General features: G+C 41.3%; 2 protein-coding genes across 2 annotated transcripts; one reads left to right on the top strand and one right to left on the bottom strand.

The window, feature by feature from the left end:
- Nucleotides 1-60: 60 nt before the first annotated feature.
- Nucleotides 61-8,168, top strand: LOC135163724 (uncharacterized). The gene is made up of 8 exons (XM_064123451.1): nucleotides 61-1,184; nucleotides 2,707-2,810; nucleotides 3,041-3,217; nucleotides 3,282-3,464; nucleotides 3,527-3,709; nucleotides 6,814-6,987; nucleotides 7,377-7,461; nucleotides 7,594-8,168. Exons 1-8 carry the CDS (start codon nucleotides 787-789, stop codon nucleotides 7,655-7,657), a joined length of 1,368 nt encoding a protein of 455 aa, XP_063979521.1. The 5' UTR covers nucleotides 61-786; the 3' UTR covers nucleotides 7,658-8,168.
- L(2)k09022 (lethal (2) k09022) lies at nucleotides 8,162-14,937 on the bottom strand. Its single transcript, XM_064123398.1, has 3 exons — nucleotides 14,778-14,937; nucleotides 14,474-14,629; nucleotides 8,162-14,301 (listed from the first exon to the last, which is right to left on the bottom strand). The coding sequence occupies exons 2-3, from the start codon at nucleotides 14,613-14,615 to the stop codon at nucleotides 8,258-8,260; spliced, it is 6,186 nt and encodes a 2,061-aa protein (XP_063979468.1). The 5' UTR covers nucleotides 14,616-14,629; nucleotides 14,778-14,937; the 3' UTR covers nucleotides 8,162-8,257.
- Between the last annotated feature and the right edge of the window lie 158 nt (nucleotides 14,938-15,095).

The raw sequence follows: 15,095 nt of genomic DNA, 5'->3' as shown, positions 1-15,095 counted from the left end.
CCAGTCCATACGTGAAACGTCTGACACTTGGCGTTCGGCTACCAAACGGAGCGCTCCTGTTCTAGCATTCGATTTTTCGTTCACGTGATGTGTCAATGTGCCTGTCACTAAATTAATTGATGAATTAATTAATTTTATTAGTTTTAAGAGATTGGGTGAAATCGAAATTTCCGTGATTTCATTACTGCAGTGGAAAAAAAAGTCTTCAAAGCATTTGTTCAAAAATGTGAGGGATCGGAGTGTTTGCGGACCGACCCCCTGGAATGTATTCTTCGCGAGTGTTTGTAATAGAAACTAACTTGTTGAAAAGTAATCGCCAAACTTTCTAGAAATAGTGCAACGATTAAACGAGACCTTGAAAGTATCTGTCTTCATATATAACAATGTGTATCCAACTGTAAGTGATTCTCGGTGGAATTACATCAGAGTCCTTGAGAAGAACAGAAGAAGATGATTTTCCCCGCTGGCGCGAGGCCAAAAAAACCCGGGGATTTGAAACAATGAGGTCATGTACACCCCCCCGAGTGGCGAAGACAAAGCGATGATTTTTTTGTTTGGTGGGGAGTTGAGAAAAAAATGATGGTGAATCGAGAAGATCGAGATTTTTTTCGTTCAAACAGTTCTAAATTTAATAGTCCAATTGAAATACTTGGAAATTCTGGGAGTCATATCGCTACCGGTTTATTTCCAGTCGCCTCTCGGGTCTCAAGGACCTAGTGCCCGACTCCAGAGGTTTCAAGTGGCTGTCGTTATCTGATATTGATGTAATGGTGAAAATCGGTAAAAATGCAATCGTCCAGATGGCTGACGGGGATGGCGTTGGTGCTTGCGATTTTATTGCGTGTAAATATAATTACTGGGAAAACATCGAGGACTGTGAAGGCGGTGAAGCTTACTGGGGGTTATATGGAAATTGTCGAGGAGGAGGTGTGCTCAGACGCACTTCTGCGCCTTACCTGTCGCTCCCTTCGTGCCTTTATCTTTGTTCTCCAGGCAGAGTACCATCGAAAGACTAGCAATGCTTGCGAACACTCGGTGAAGGCCTGGAAACGTGCCGCCGAGTGGTACGATTACAGTTCAAGGATACGAAAAACTGTTACTATTGAACTCAGAGGGAACTACATCAAAGATGAGGACGACGAGAGTGGCCCCGTTGTGGATCTCCGGAAGTCTTTCAATAGGAAGTGAGTCAGAAACGATTTTTTAAATAAAAAAATATTACAAAAGTAATAAAATATGGGTAATCGTGTAGAGAAAGTTAGTTTATGGTGAGCGTGGAAAAGATTGATGGCAAGTGATAAATTTTACTCGTTTTCGGGAAACATTTACTTCATTTTATTGCAATTTTTAAAATAGTCTTGAAATTGAATAAATACAAAGTACGAGTGGGTGCAAACATGATTGAAATCCATTTAGTTTGTTCCCGATAGCTTTCATGGCCTCTTGATATGACCTGTGCTGTACTAATTTACGTGAACAGCGCAATCATAATCTTATTTCAATTATCGATGTCCTTCAGTTCAAATGTAAATCCAACTGGTGAAACCTGAGAGGTGACTTTTACCCAGAAGTAACCACAAAAGTATAGAAATGTTTAATCTATTGAGGAAATCCAGATCATAGTGAAAATTTAATTATTTTGCATAATCAAATATGTCAATTAATTTGCCTCAAAAAAATGGGTATTACAATGAAAATCTAGATTCAAAATTGTTTTTCTTAAATTATTGGCACCATTTACAACTCACATTATTTAGCTTCAATCCTGATATAGTTTCCATAGACAAAATTTTCCCCATCTGAATGTCCGATATGAAATACCAAATAGTATACCAAGAATGGGAAAAATCACAGATGTGTAGTTCAGAAGGGGAGGATCAGTGAGTTTGAGAATCGAGGGTATTTACCTAACGGGCCATCTCACAAAGAGGCTATCGGCAATCGAATTCATAAGCCCCTGGCCCTCACCCCTGCAGGATCGTGAAACATTCTGCTGCCGATCCAGAACAATAAGTTAATGAAGATATAGGTAGATTCTAAGAGCTTCAACATTTATGTCCCCCCCGAATTCTTGAAATGAACAATGAATCCCAGATAAACTGCCAAGTTAATGTACAAGGAGGGAAGTTTCCCGTAAATTACAGTATGTTTTGTGCCCATCAAAAGGTCACAAGGAAAAAGTACTAGAAATTGAAGTCCATTACTCCATAATTATTTGTGCACACAGAGAGAAATATTCAAAAAAAAATTACGAAGGGCTCCGAAAAAAAATGTCAGACTGGTCCCATAAAATTTTTCAATCTACATTTCGCTCCAGAATAACGGAAAAGACGGAGACGTAATTTTTATTGTATTTTATCTGCATGCAGAGCCTAGAAATTCATATTTGTCGTATAACACTCGTCTCACTCAGCCCCAGTCTCTCATCCCACTTCCCGCTATTCGGCACCCCCTTTCAGTCTATTCCCTTTCATTTTATCCACTGCTGCCATCGCATCGAAGGGGTGGATGTAGTCTCTGCCGCTTCAATCGCACGATTCACCCTTCCTGCATTACGTTGGGGGTGAGCATTGCAATTACATTCCCGGCGGGTTTTTTTCCTGATAAAATATACAAAGCAGGCACTGTTGAAAATGCAAACACGCGTCATTCTACATATATTCTGGCAGCGATAGCGAATTGATTGTTTCCCATATTTTTCTCTAGGTGTTCCGGGCACCACCACTGCCGATTCACTGTGGCTGAGGACCATCCAGGAGGGGTTGCCTGGCCAACTGCTGATCTGCAGCTTAAATATGCCTGCATTCCCGGTAATAAATACTATAAATTACCAGCTTACACCTTCTGTTGAACTACCCCTAATTTTATGACCTCAGACATCTGTCGGAAAAAATAAATGGAGTGCAGTGTAGTGTGACTTGTTCGCCAATTTGTCAATGGCAATGCAAATAAAAAGCTGTTTGTTTTGCTGTTCAATAAATTCACTTCTTATCGTGAGCGAAGTGGGAGTTCTGTAATTTTTCCACTTTTCCTCTCGCAGAAGATGCAGTTCGCCGATACTGCAACACAGAAGTGAGGATAAATCACGACGAAGCTGGGTACATAAAATCCCCGGGTTATCCTCTGTACTATCCCGGTGAATATTCCTGCGGTTGGGCCTTCAAAACTGTCCCAGGCAAAAAAGTTCTGCTCCACTTCCACGATTTTAACATTCGCAGTGAGTCAACCGTACCCCACAAGCACAAACAGCTCCTCATAATAATTAGTTTAATGAATTTAAGGCCCTGAGTCTGATGGCAACTGTGCAGATATCATACGAATTCAGGACAGTGGAAATACGATATTCGAGTCCTGCGGCACCCGAATAGGCACTCGAATTGTATCGAATTCCAATCAGGTGACTTTGGAACTCATATCGTCATCCAGGGTCTACCCTGCGCGGGGCTTCCTATTGCAGTACGAAGGTAATGTTAATGACAGATGATTTTTTCGTTTTCTGTTGTATCACGTTGTGTATTGTTTACAGCTGTTGGGTGCCCCGGGGCTCTGGCGCCAAATGGGAGTTTTATTGCGAATGATACTGTGGAGACGAGGACCTTCCAATGCCATACGGGGAATATTTTTCCGGACACCAGGGTGCCCACCAAGACAGTCAAATGCGATCGAGGCCGATGGAACGAGAGCATCGAGCATTTGCCGAATTGTGTTGGTAAGAAAAATATTAAAAAATTACGTATCCGGGGGTTGCGCTGCTGGCACCAGTAAATAGTAAACATTTGGACGAAGTTCACGTTTTTAAAATTCCGTATCGCCCAACAAAATAAACAAAAGAATTGTTTCACAGTAGAATTATAAAATTGTAAACTATGATATTCGATCTATAACAAATCGTAAAAAATAATTGAATATGTCCAGTTACAATACCAGCTCTGGTAGACTCGAAAAAAGAGAAAATTTAGAGATATTTGGGAATGACGTGCTGAATGGGATGACGATAAAGAATGAGATAGCGGGGTGAATAACAGAGATATCCCCTGCCCCTGTCCCCGTCCCATGCGTTCGACTGCTTTCTCGAATTTAGTTCCTGGTGCGTCACGTAATATTTCTCCACCGCTGACTGGGATTTTCCTAAATAGATAAATATCATATTATGAAAAAATGAAAAAAAAAATTGTTTAATCGCACCCGGAAGTTGCACGACCCCCAGACATTGCCGATATCCCCCGTAAAATGCAATTCAAAAGCAGGTATACGTGGCCTTCATTCCTACGCCCCTGATCATCGAACGGCGGCGACCTTTTTGAGGGGGCGAGACCCTCACAAATGAGGAGTGACGAGTCACTGGGCGAAATGCAGGTTGTAGTAGTGGGAGAAAATACTCAAAGTTGTGTGTGTGTGTATATGAGAGTAGATGTACCCGATGTATGCGTTATGTTCCCTGTTTCCACGTGAAGCTTTCTTGTTTGCCATGCCGAGTCGAGCCAGTCAAGCCAGTACTGTGCCGACAATTCGGCTGGAGTAGCACGTGTGCACACAGCATCGATAATTCTTATCAAATACGGACTTTCGGCAGGTGAGTGAGTGACATATTAGCGGTAGGAATATCCACTAAAGCCAATAATTACCCCTAATTACTCCTCAATCATTGAACGTCATCAGCATTTTATTCGCGTGATTATTCCGTTCGTATTTAAGTTGTCCCACCTCATGCTTATGCAGCAGAAAATTCAATCGGTGGAGATGATATCAATGAAAGCATTCTGAGAAGTTCACTCACCAGCGGTCGTAGCTGTTGGTCGCGTAGTACATTGAAATGGTCACATAGTCTATCAGCAAACGAACTCCATACTGACATAACATTTTTTCCCTCACCAATTTGTGATAAATAATCGACATCATGTTTTGGTGTTGCGTAAGAGGAATGAGCTCTCATGAATGAAAAACCACTCGGCCCATATTTCCGTGATGGCGTGAGATATTGCATGCTGACTGGGGATTTAGGAAGAATGATAAACACCAGTTCAAAGGTCATTATTTAATGTCAATCGAACATGATAACTCGGTGAAAAGAGCAGATCACGCCACTCAACGCTGGATTGCAACAAGACTATAAGATCATTGTTGGAGAGGGCCAGTAATGCTCTGGATGTCTCTCGGTATGGTGATGATGTTGAATTTTTCAACTTACCAACGTTTGACCTCGTGACCCACAGTATTGTGCTTGAATTCGAGTGCTGGAAGATCTCCATCAGTGCTTCACCCGCCATTCTTCAGTGCTATTAAAAAATTCCTTCTCGAGTGTATGCATAGCGTCATTAGCTGTGATACACGTGGAATTTTAATGATTTTTTGACGGTTAAGGAGAATACTTAAAGCTCAACAAGTTCTGATTTCGTTGTTGCCGTCGAGTGCTGTAGCACCGGTTGAAGTAAATTTAGATAGGGAAATAAAGTGACGAAGAATGGGGCTGTAAGAAGTGAGACTTTGGACAGTATTTTACTCAACTGTAGTAAAGAAACATACGTTCGGCGGGAGGTTATGAAGGAAGGGGAAAAGACAAACAGAGTTGGGTACAGTTTAGTTGATACCACGCGCGCGACTAAGACGTGATGCTACTGCTTCCCCTGGCTGTTCACAGCTGACAGCGGATCTTCAGGAAAGACAAAATAAATAAATATAAGAAGTCAGTGGTGATAGGATTTAAAATCCTTGACTGCGCATTTGTCAACTTGGTTATCAATTTATCAGACAAGACATCATCATGATACGAATATTCGCTGACACCTTCAGGAATCTCATCAGTGAGTGGTTTTTTATTTCATCACGACGGTTTGAAAAATATTGATGAAAAGCTATATGTCACATTCTTGATGTTCGAATTTGTCATGATTGTGAAAATCACTTACTTATCTTCAGCGATTATGCTATCAGCTGCATTTGCTGCTGGAGAGATAGCATTTTGAGATTAAATTTTTTTTAAGGGTTTTTTTTTTCATTTAGAAATACTAGAGATATTTTGGAGGACTGCATGCAGATGAGGAAAGGAGAGATTGCATTTATCGGGAAAAATCACGGCTTGACCATGACGTTAGGATTGAAGCGATTGTGTCACCACTCCGAAGAGAACAAGCGTTATATTTTGCGTTAATAGCTCTGTGGGAGATAAACATCAACATGGATAAATATTATGAGAACGTGATAAACGCGTGATACCACAGAGTAATTTTTGCAGCAGTGGTCAATTGGTTTCACTTGGCGTTGTCTCATGTTTTAATTTCGAAGGCTATCTCGAAATTGAAGGGCGACAGCAGAATTTTTGATAAGACCTTTTCTGTAGGTCTTTTGTTGCTCTAGAAAAAATGTTTCTACAAAAAATAAGCTAGCTTCTTCGGTTTTGGGAATATCGACCAGACAATGTGTTGATCGCTTCGCGGATGAATTGGAAACGGCCAATATTACGTTTTGTTCTTTATGTGAAACATTTTTTTTGTTTCGTTGACAATAAGACTATTGTGTATATGGATGTATTGCATTCTCGGAGATTATGATACGAGGCTAACGGAGCATTCCTCTTATCAGAGGCGCTTTTGAAGCGCAAAAGTTGCAAGTTACATTCCTTCCGATGAAAACGTATTAAATTTCAATTTAATTTTCTCACCGACTCATTAATTTTCTGCATAATCAGCAGGAGAAGAGTAAATCCTCGAGTTCCTTTATTTTATTCATTCATTGTTAAGACCATTCGGTTAAATTTTAAATACAGCCAAATGACAAATGAAAAAATTCGATTAATCTCGTCCTCGATTTTTTCAGCTACTTCTGCAGCGATCCTCAAGACAGAAACAGAAAATAATCGGCTGTCGAGTCTCTCGGGGGATAACACAATTGCTACAGGGGTGAGACTAGGACGTGGGGAGAGCGCAGACTCGACATTAAATATGGACCCAGCAGCACCTGCCATGATCAAACAGTCCGACTACGTAATAGGTTAGTGAATAATTATTAATATTATTTTCAGAACTTCATAATCACCCCAGTATCCGCACGCTAGCATATAAGGGATACTGGCGCTATATCCAACTGACGAGAAAGAATATATTACTCCAGATAAAAAAAAACTTTGGGAGTATTTCATATCAGTTATCAATCAACCTCGATTGTTGATCTGTATTACTCAAGCTGCATGAAAAAAAGTGTAAAGTTCGAGCCAAAGAAGTTCAGAGTTCATCGGGCCACATGGTAGATTCACGCGTGGATGAGTCACTCGGTTTCGTACACAGCTAAGAAACTACTCGATAGCATTTATCAAAGAATCCATTCATTACTGAGTTATCATTGAATTTCATGGGTTGACTAAAGTGCATTGTCTTTTGCAGATGTATTATTACCTACGATCCTCATGGCGTTACTCTTCGTGGGCAACGCGGTCATCGTTTATCTCATATTCCAGTATAGAAAAAGGTAATCGGTTTTGAATCACACTTTGACAGAAAAAAAAATTTCTGTGTCCGCTGATCCTGTCCTAAAATCGAACCTTCCTCAGGATATGATTTTTTTTCAATTGGCTGATGAAATATTATCATTCTCTTGCAGAAAAGTACCAGTGGCGGGGGAACGAGAGGAAATGAGAGAGCTGTCTGATGTCCCACAAGTTTGATCGCCGTTTCAAGCAAAAAATACAAATATATTTTAGTTCTAAGTCGAATGAAAAAGATATAAATTTGATGGCCTACTGCGAAGGTTCATTGCAATGAGATGAATGAACGATTAAAGTGACTCGAATGATGTAAATTCAATATCGATTGAAAGTTTTGCGTTTGTAAAATATAAACCGAGGAAGACAGCTATAAAACTCAGTCACATGAGTTACGCTACTCTTTGAAAAACAAATATCGAATGAGAATGCAAAAAGGATTCGTCCTGCGATAAGTCAATACACAAGTCATTGCATTCACAAGAATTTTCGCGCATTTATTAACATAATGATACAAGAAAAACAACTATTTTTACTTTCCCAATCGTGGGAGGAATACATGATTCGTTATTTTATCATCGAATGAATATTCAATTGCCATGTATAAATATTTTGTATGTACATTACAAAAAATATAACGTGTATTATATGATGGACTATTAAAAAAAAACACATTTTTTATCTGTAAAAACAATGTTCTTCATTTTTTATTTCTTAACCTGGATTTGTTCTCCATAAATTAACTTAATTTTTCTTATCTCAAAAATATACATTCAAATTAATTTAAAAATATTTTTGCAACGGTTCTCCAAGAATATCTTCGAGCGTTCGCACAGCATTTTGCGCAATCTTCTCCGTATTTTCATCTTCATCCTCCAGTAATTCAGCTAGGAAAGGTACAGTTTCTGGTAGCAGAGGCATGAAATCCTCCCCTAGTTTCCTGGCAATTTCGATCAAGGCACTCAAGGCCGAACTCCTCACGTGGGATTTCGTATGTCTCGTTTTCAGCAAAACCTGATAGACCAGTTGTTTATGAAGTGAATCATCCTGAATGGCACTGGCGAACGCAGCTATGCAAGGCACCACCAGCTGGCTCGAGCGTTCCTCAAACTTCTCCCTCGATCCTTCAGTATATTCGATGTAATCGACAATTGGCTGTGACAAAATATCGAACTTCTCTTGATTGACAAAATTATGAGCATCATAACTAAAGACTCTGCAGAGTGTTGTGAGAATGTTCTCGATCAGTTCAATCCTGTCAGTTTCATTCTCCAGACAGTTGTCTGCTGCTTCATTGACAACAGATAAATTATTCTGCTGGAGGAGAGCAGCCGCATGCTTGAGGAAATGCCCCGCAAACAGAATGAACAGCGACTTAAGGCATTCAGCGATGTTTGCTGACAGTCTGTAGAATGTGATATTTCTCAATTTCTTGTCGGGGTTTCTCGCTGCCCAATCGTATAGTTTATAATACAATGGTCTGAAAGTAGCTTCACTCAATTTTAACACCAGTGAGACTAAACTCTTGCCAGCGTTCTCTTCAATATCAGTAATGTTCCTTTGAAGGCTTTCCCGATGCTTCTCGTCGTCGCCAGAAATCTGGATATCCTCCCTGAATTGAAGGACACGCAGGAAGAACGATGTGACATCGGGAATGGCCGTCTGAAGATCTGAATTAGTTAAATTGACAAAGGATTCAGCCAGAATAGCCATCAGAACCGGGATGCACTGGTAGCTCTCGGACTTCAGAAGACTCGAGTAAGTCTTCTCAACGGCAGGCAGCAAAACTCTCATCCTAACACAACTGACGAGTTTTTGTCGTATGATTTTCATCCTGGAGACAATGATCCCAATCTTCGGATGATCACTGTCAGTGTAAAGAGTGCTCAGCTTGCATAACTCCAGCAACAGCTGTTCCAAATAGAGGGACAGGAAATTGCCAACAGATTCTACGATTTTTTGAAGTGCACTGATGATGCTAATGGTGACCACGTCCGGTGATTCTTGGTAGCAGCGAGCTTTCAAGAGCTTCAATATAGCTGGGAAAAACCTGCTGAGGTAGGGGATCACGTGGGTTCTCATGGTACCACAGAGTTCTGCTAGACAAAGAACTATGGAGCCTAGGAGTGGTCCTTCCTTGGTCTTGAGGAGTTCAATGGCTGCTTCCAAGACAGGCTTGAATTTCTCCGGATTGTCAGATGCCAGGAATTTGGCTAATAGCTTCAGAGTTATGAGAGCAGTCTGTTGAATAACCTCTGTTTCCTGATTTAGCACTTTTCCCTGGTGGCAAATTATCTCCAGAAGTGAATCGACGAGAGTTAATAAATCGCTGTAATCTTCTTCACCGAATTTCCTCTGCTGCAGACGATTATTCAGCAATTCGAGGGACTTTCTCTTCACTGTTACGTGATGATGATTCATCAATTTCTTTACACTGGCGATGAAGACAGCGTTCGGGAGTAGTGCGTTGATGGCATCCAGGGTATCGCAAAGAGTGTGAAGAAGGACTTTCCAATATTTACCCTTGAGTTTCCCCTGGTGAAGATCAGCGCTCTTCGAAGTACTTTCAATCAGTAAAACCAGCTCAACGAGAAGTGCGTCGTACAGGGGCTTCGTTGCTTCAGTTCCAGCTGCATCTGAATGTGCAGTTCTGTGGACGAAGTCAGGGGAGGACAGCAGGGCATTCAAAAATTGGACAGCTGTGTATTTGTAGTGTCTCAACTGCTTCGGAGTATTCTGAGCAACATTGAAAATATGTTTCTTTGGAAAGGCGAGATATCTTTGACTGGCATTTTCCTCAAGTTCAACTGGAAGACTCCTGAGGAATTTCACCAACTCAATGCAAACTCCAACTAATGTCTTAGGCAAAAACTCTTGTGAAATCGTAAGGGCAAATTCAAGTCTTTGCGATGAGTTCTTCTGGTTCTGATGAATATTATTCTGTGCCAACACGTGGCACTCGAACGTCAGTAGATAGAATAAGTGGAGATGATTCTCCAGAAGTTGTAGGAGTTTGACGAACAGGGGAATTCTTCTGTGCTCCGGTATATCAGTTAGCGATACAATAAAAATTCTTAGTATCTCACACGCATGGGTCTCGTCGTCAGCGGCGTTGATTATGGGGACAATAGTCTCGATTGTCTTAGAAATAATTTGTATGGAGTAGGCATCGTCCTGCCTGAGCACCGAACTCCCCATGAACGTGAAAATTGGCATTATGTTGTGGAGAGCTATGTCAATATCAGCTACCTTGAAAAGTTCAACGAGAACTAGAAGAGCGTGATGATGAGTTTGAGGATTGTGTGATGTTCTGATGCACTGCGAGATGAGATCCACTTGCAAATGAGGATCTGGTATTGGAATGTTCATCGTTGCCAGTTTGTGAATGTTCGAGAGCAACAGTTGGTTCGTGTATTCCAATGGGCTCTGCTCTTCAAAATTCAGACACATTCTCAAGAGATTAAATAGTACAGGCATTAATAACTTTTCATTATCGATGTTGACCGATTTCTGGATGAATTCGAGAATCGTTATCCCACGTTTCCAGTCTCGTGTATTGACCACCTCAGGACGTTGTGAAATATTGAGGGTCTTGAAGCGCCTCTTCAGCCTCGCCGAGACTCCTGATGAATTTTTATAGTCATCGTCTTTGGGCGATTGTGCTTCACTCATTCCTCGGAGCTCTTCAACAACGAGACGCGCATCGACTGCTATTTTACGGACTGACCTATTGGCCACTGCCACTATACTACCAATATCGCAGTCGGTGACAATGTCGACAAACAGAGAAAAGATTTTTCTCTGCAGATTCTCCGATATTTTTCCAGCATTTTCGAAGAACTGATGGTCAATCTGCTTGATGAGGATGACACTCGGTGGGTACGGACCATTCTCACTAGGAATGAGTAAACGATGATTGGTGACCGCTGTTTCGAAGAATCTCCAGACTGTCTCGTCGTTAAGAGCCCCAACAGTTGTACTATTGAATCTCTGCAGAATGTTTTTCAATGACATCGCCATGCTGTCAGTGTTCTTGGGATTATTTTCGAGTTTCTCCAGCAACTCTAGCCCTGTGACGCTCAGCTCCTTCAATAACTCTGGACCGTTGACGTGGACGAGTACTTCGAGCAGCTGTGATGTCACATGAATTGGCGTGTCCTTATCAGAGATGATACTGAAGAAAAACTCCTGGGTTTTTTCGAGTTTTCTACGCATTTCCTTCTTCAGTTGAGCTTTCACGTCTGGATCGGGGGATAATAGGGTATAGAGAATTAATGATAGTTGATCAGGATCCATAGCCAGTTCAGACGATCGTTGAGCGAGTTCAGACAGCAACATAGAGCAGCCCTCCATTTCTAGATTAAATGTTTGGGACAGTTGTCTCAGGACGTCAACAGCTGCTTCTCGACATTGTTTATTGTGCCTCGACAAAACGATCAAGAAATTCGAGAGAAACACTTTGTCCTTGAATAGCCATTGAAAATTGTTACACTTTGTCAGAACCTTCGACGTGGCATTCAGAGCATGCAAAGACGTTTGTGGATTCACCGGCTGTATGAACAATTCAGATAAAAACCGGAGCATATCTTCGCCAGTAGGGAAGTGCCGCTGAAAGAAGATCTTCAGACACCAAGAGTAGTGTGGCTGTCGTTTTGGAAGAGCCACACCATCGAACAGAATCTCCATGAGGCGGAGGACAAGTTTTGTCGTCTGGGGATTAGCCCCAAAGTCCAAAATCCTGTCGGCCTTGAGCTCTAGACGTCTGTGAACCATCTCTAGGACGTACGTGACGGCTTGAAGCGGAAGAATCCCTTGCGACGTCAGCTTCAAGCCATCCTGAATTGTGTCCCCATTCAGTTGATTACAGTTAGGTAAACTCTCCACTTTCGGATATTTTTTTATCATCTCGGCAGCCATTTCAATTACTTCCAGGGCAATACTTGCTGGCAGAGATCCCACTGGCACACGGCAAACAGATCCAAGGAGAATTAAATTGAAAAATAAGGACGTGGCGTCGTTGTCGTACGACGTCTTCATCGTCGTCAGAATATTCTCAGTCGGTGGGAGAATCTCCGTGTTAAGGATGTTATGGAATGCTGCTGAACAAATCAACGCAGCATCAGCTTGTCGACCCACATCTCTCTGGACAACACTCAGATATTTATTTTTATTTGCAAAATCCGAATTGAGAACCTGCATTGCAATTTTTGTTTCACTCTCAGTGCTCGGGAAGAGGTACGGTAAAGTCGCGATAAAAATGCACGTGTCGTCCCCGTCGTCGCAGAGCTCCAGCAGGAGCTTAACTGCTGGCTGAGCTAGAACATTCTTCTTTTCGGTGTGACACTGTGAGAGAAGCATCATCAGTCTGTCTGTTAAAATATCAGCTGGGAATAAACGTGTCAGGATCTTGACGGGAAAATTCAAGAGTGTCCCAACAACTCTGACATCGTCATCGTTGAATCTATCCAGCATCGTCTTGATGAGCATGTCCTGGAATCCCTCAGCTATTTCACCGGGAGATGCTGCCAGACACTTCATCGCCATAATTCGTTGCTCAGCACTGTAATGATTGAGTTTATCAAAAATGTCCATTGATTTTTTCGTACCCTCGACTCCTCCATGCCAAGACATTAAAAACTGGAGAGCTTCCTTGGATTCTGGTTTCTTCTCACTCGTTTTCATGAGCTTCTTCAGGTACTCGTCGAACTGGAGGGGATACCTGATCTCCAGAGAGTTGAAGAGAGCCGATAAAAACATCTTACCTTCTTCGTTCAATTGCTCGGATATCAAATTGGGTTTCAACGTGTTTCGCAGAATAACTTCCACTTCGATATCATCAAATTGAATTTTCTGAAATATATCGTTCACCATTCTTCTGATTCCTCCATTCTCACGGGGATTTTTCAGTACAATTTTTATAGCTGATTCGACGAGTGGTACGAGAAATTTAGTCACTTTAACTCCTTCAGACTTGACATTTGATATTTCATCGCAGAACCAGTCGAAGCCGGATATTCTCAACACTATTTTATCGGCAATTGAGTTGGGTCGATTGTACGAGCCCTCGTAGAGTGAGCAAATGAGGAGTATCAAATCGTGCTTCAATGTTGGATTTTTCAAGGCTCTTGCCATCAGGTACTCCACAGTGGTAGTAGTCAGCTTTGTTTTTCTGGATAATTGCACGAGAATCATATAATTTCCAGCGATAAAATCAATCACTGTACTGGACAACCCTTTAACCAAAGACGGAAGGAGATAATTAATCTGTACTTCGGATATCTTCGAAGTTCTCTCGATGCTTCCAATGATAGCTGTAGTATAAAAAGCGTAGAGTGTGCTCAGAGAGGCTGCCTCGTTATCGTAAACCACTGTTGCTTGGACCACGTGATTGCAAAGGAGCTTCAGAAGAGCATTATCCACGGCAACACGATTGACAAGTGTCATGGTGGACAGGGGGACACCAGGTCTCTGCAGGGGCTGAAGCCAGTGCCATTTGTCAGCCTGATTCTTCAACTCCACCAACTGTAGAGCTCGAACGAACATTCTTGTCTCATGATAAGGAAGTATGAGCATGAGAAAGGCATCCTTGTTGAATTGGTGAATGTGGAATCTGTAGATGAGCCACTCGAGGGCCTTGTGAGCAGTGTTCAGTAGAAAATAAGGTGACAAGAAAACTAAAAACTTCTCTATCCCTGTGTCGAGACGTTTGTTAAACTTGGCATCTTGAACTGAACGCTCCAGATTTATTGCACTTTGGGCGAATAACGTGGATTCAAATTCTTTGAATACACTAGAGAGTTTTATCAATTCCTCGAGACCATTCTTACCTGTGGAAAATTAATAATGAGACTGGTTAAATTTGCATTTAACAGATTGAACAGATTTCAAATATATTCTTCACGCACAAAAAGCATGCGACCCAGGAAAGGTTCAACAAATCATTTGCATTTGAAAACAAAAGTTATGATTTTATCCCATTTTATCTCATTAATTATTCACCTATATTAAAGACAGTTTCTCGATCAAGATTAGCAGCCTCCCTTGGATCGAACAGAAGACTCGGTCGTTTTTTATCTTGTTGTAGTAGAGATGTCTGGGGCACACGCAGCTTCAGCAGCTGCTCTGCCAGTGATGTCGACATTTTCACTGCAGTAACTTCAAAAACGCAAAATATTATTAATTGAAATAATTGTTGCAAGCGACCTTCAACGTGATTACGATACTAATATCCACCGGTCAGTGTGATATCATAACCTATAAAAGTATTACAGATGAATTTAGATGGATAAAAAACGAAATTTACCTTTGTCAAAACTTTAAAATAGTAACACCAGTGTTGTAGTTATATTAAGCTCCCAAAAACTTAAGGGTAACAATCTAATAACACAATTTATGATGAACAATCATAATGTATATGAAAGGATTGAAAACACGTGGGTATCACGACAACAGCATAATGCTCAGGCGAGATTCGTCGCTGCAGTGTAAACGAGTCGCAGCGACTGATACAGCCTTACTGTTGGCCAATGCACAACGAGAAAATAATTTGAAGGAGGTGCTAAGTTCAATAATGACAATAATCTAAACAAGGAACCCATTGTACTTCATTTTCTTAAATAAA

The sequence above is a fragment of the Diachasmimorpha longicaudata genome, chromosome 6 (assembly GCF_034640455.1).
Source record: "Diachasmimorpha longicaudata isolate KC_UGA_2023 chromosome 6, iyDiaLong2, whole genome shotgun sequence".
Lineage (NCBI taxonomy): Eukaryota > Metazoa > Arthropoda > Insecta > Hymenoptera > Braconidae > Diachasmimorpha > Diachasmimorpha longicaudata.
This window is presented reverse-complemented; position numbering and strand designations above follow the sequence as displayed.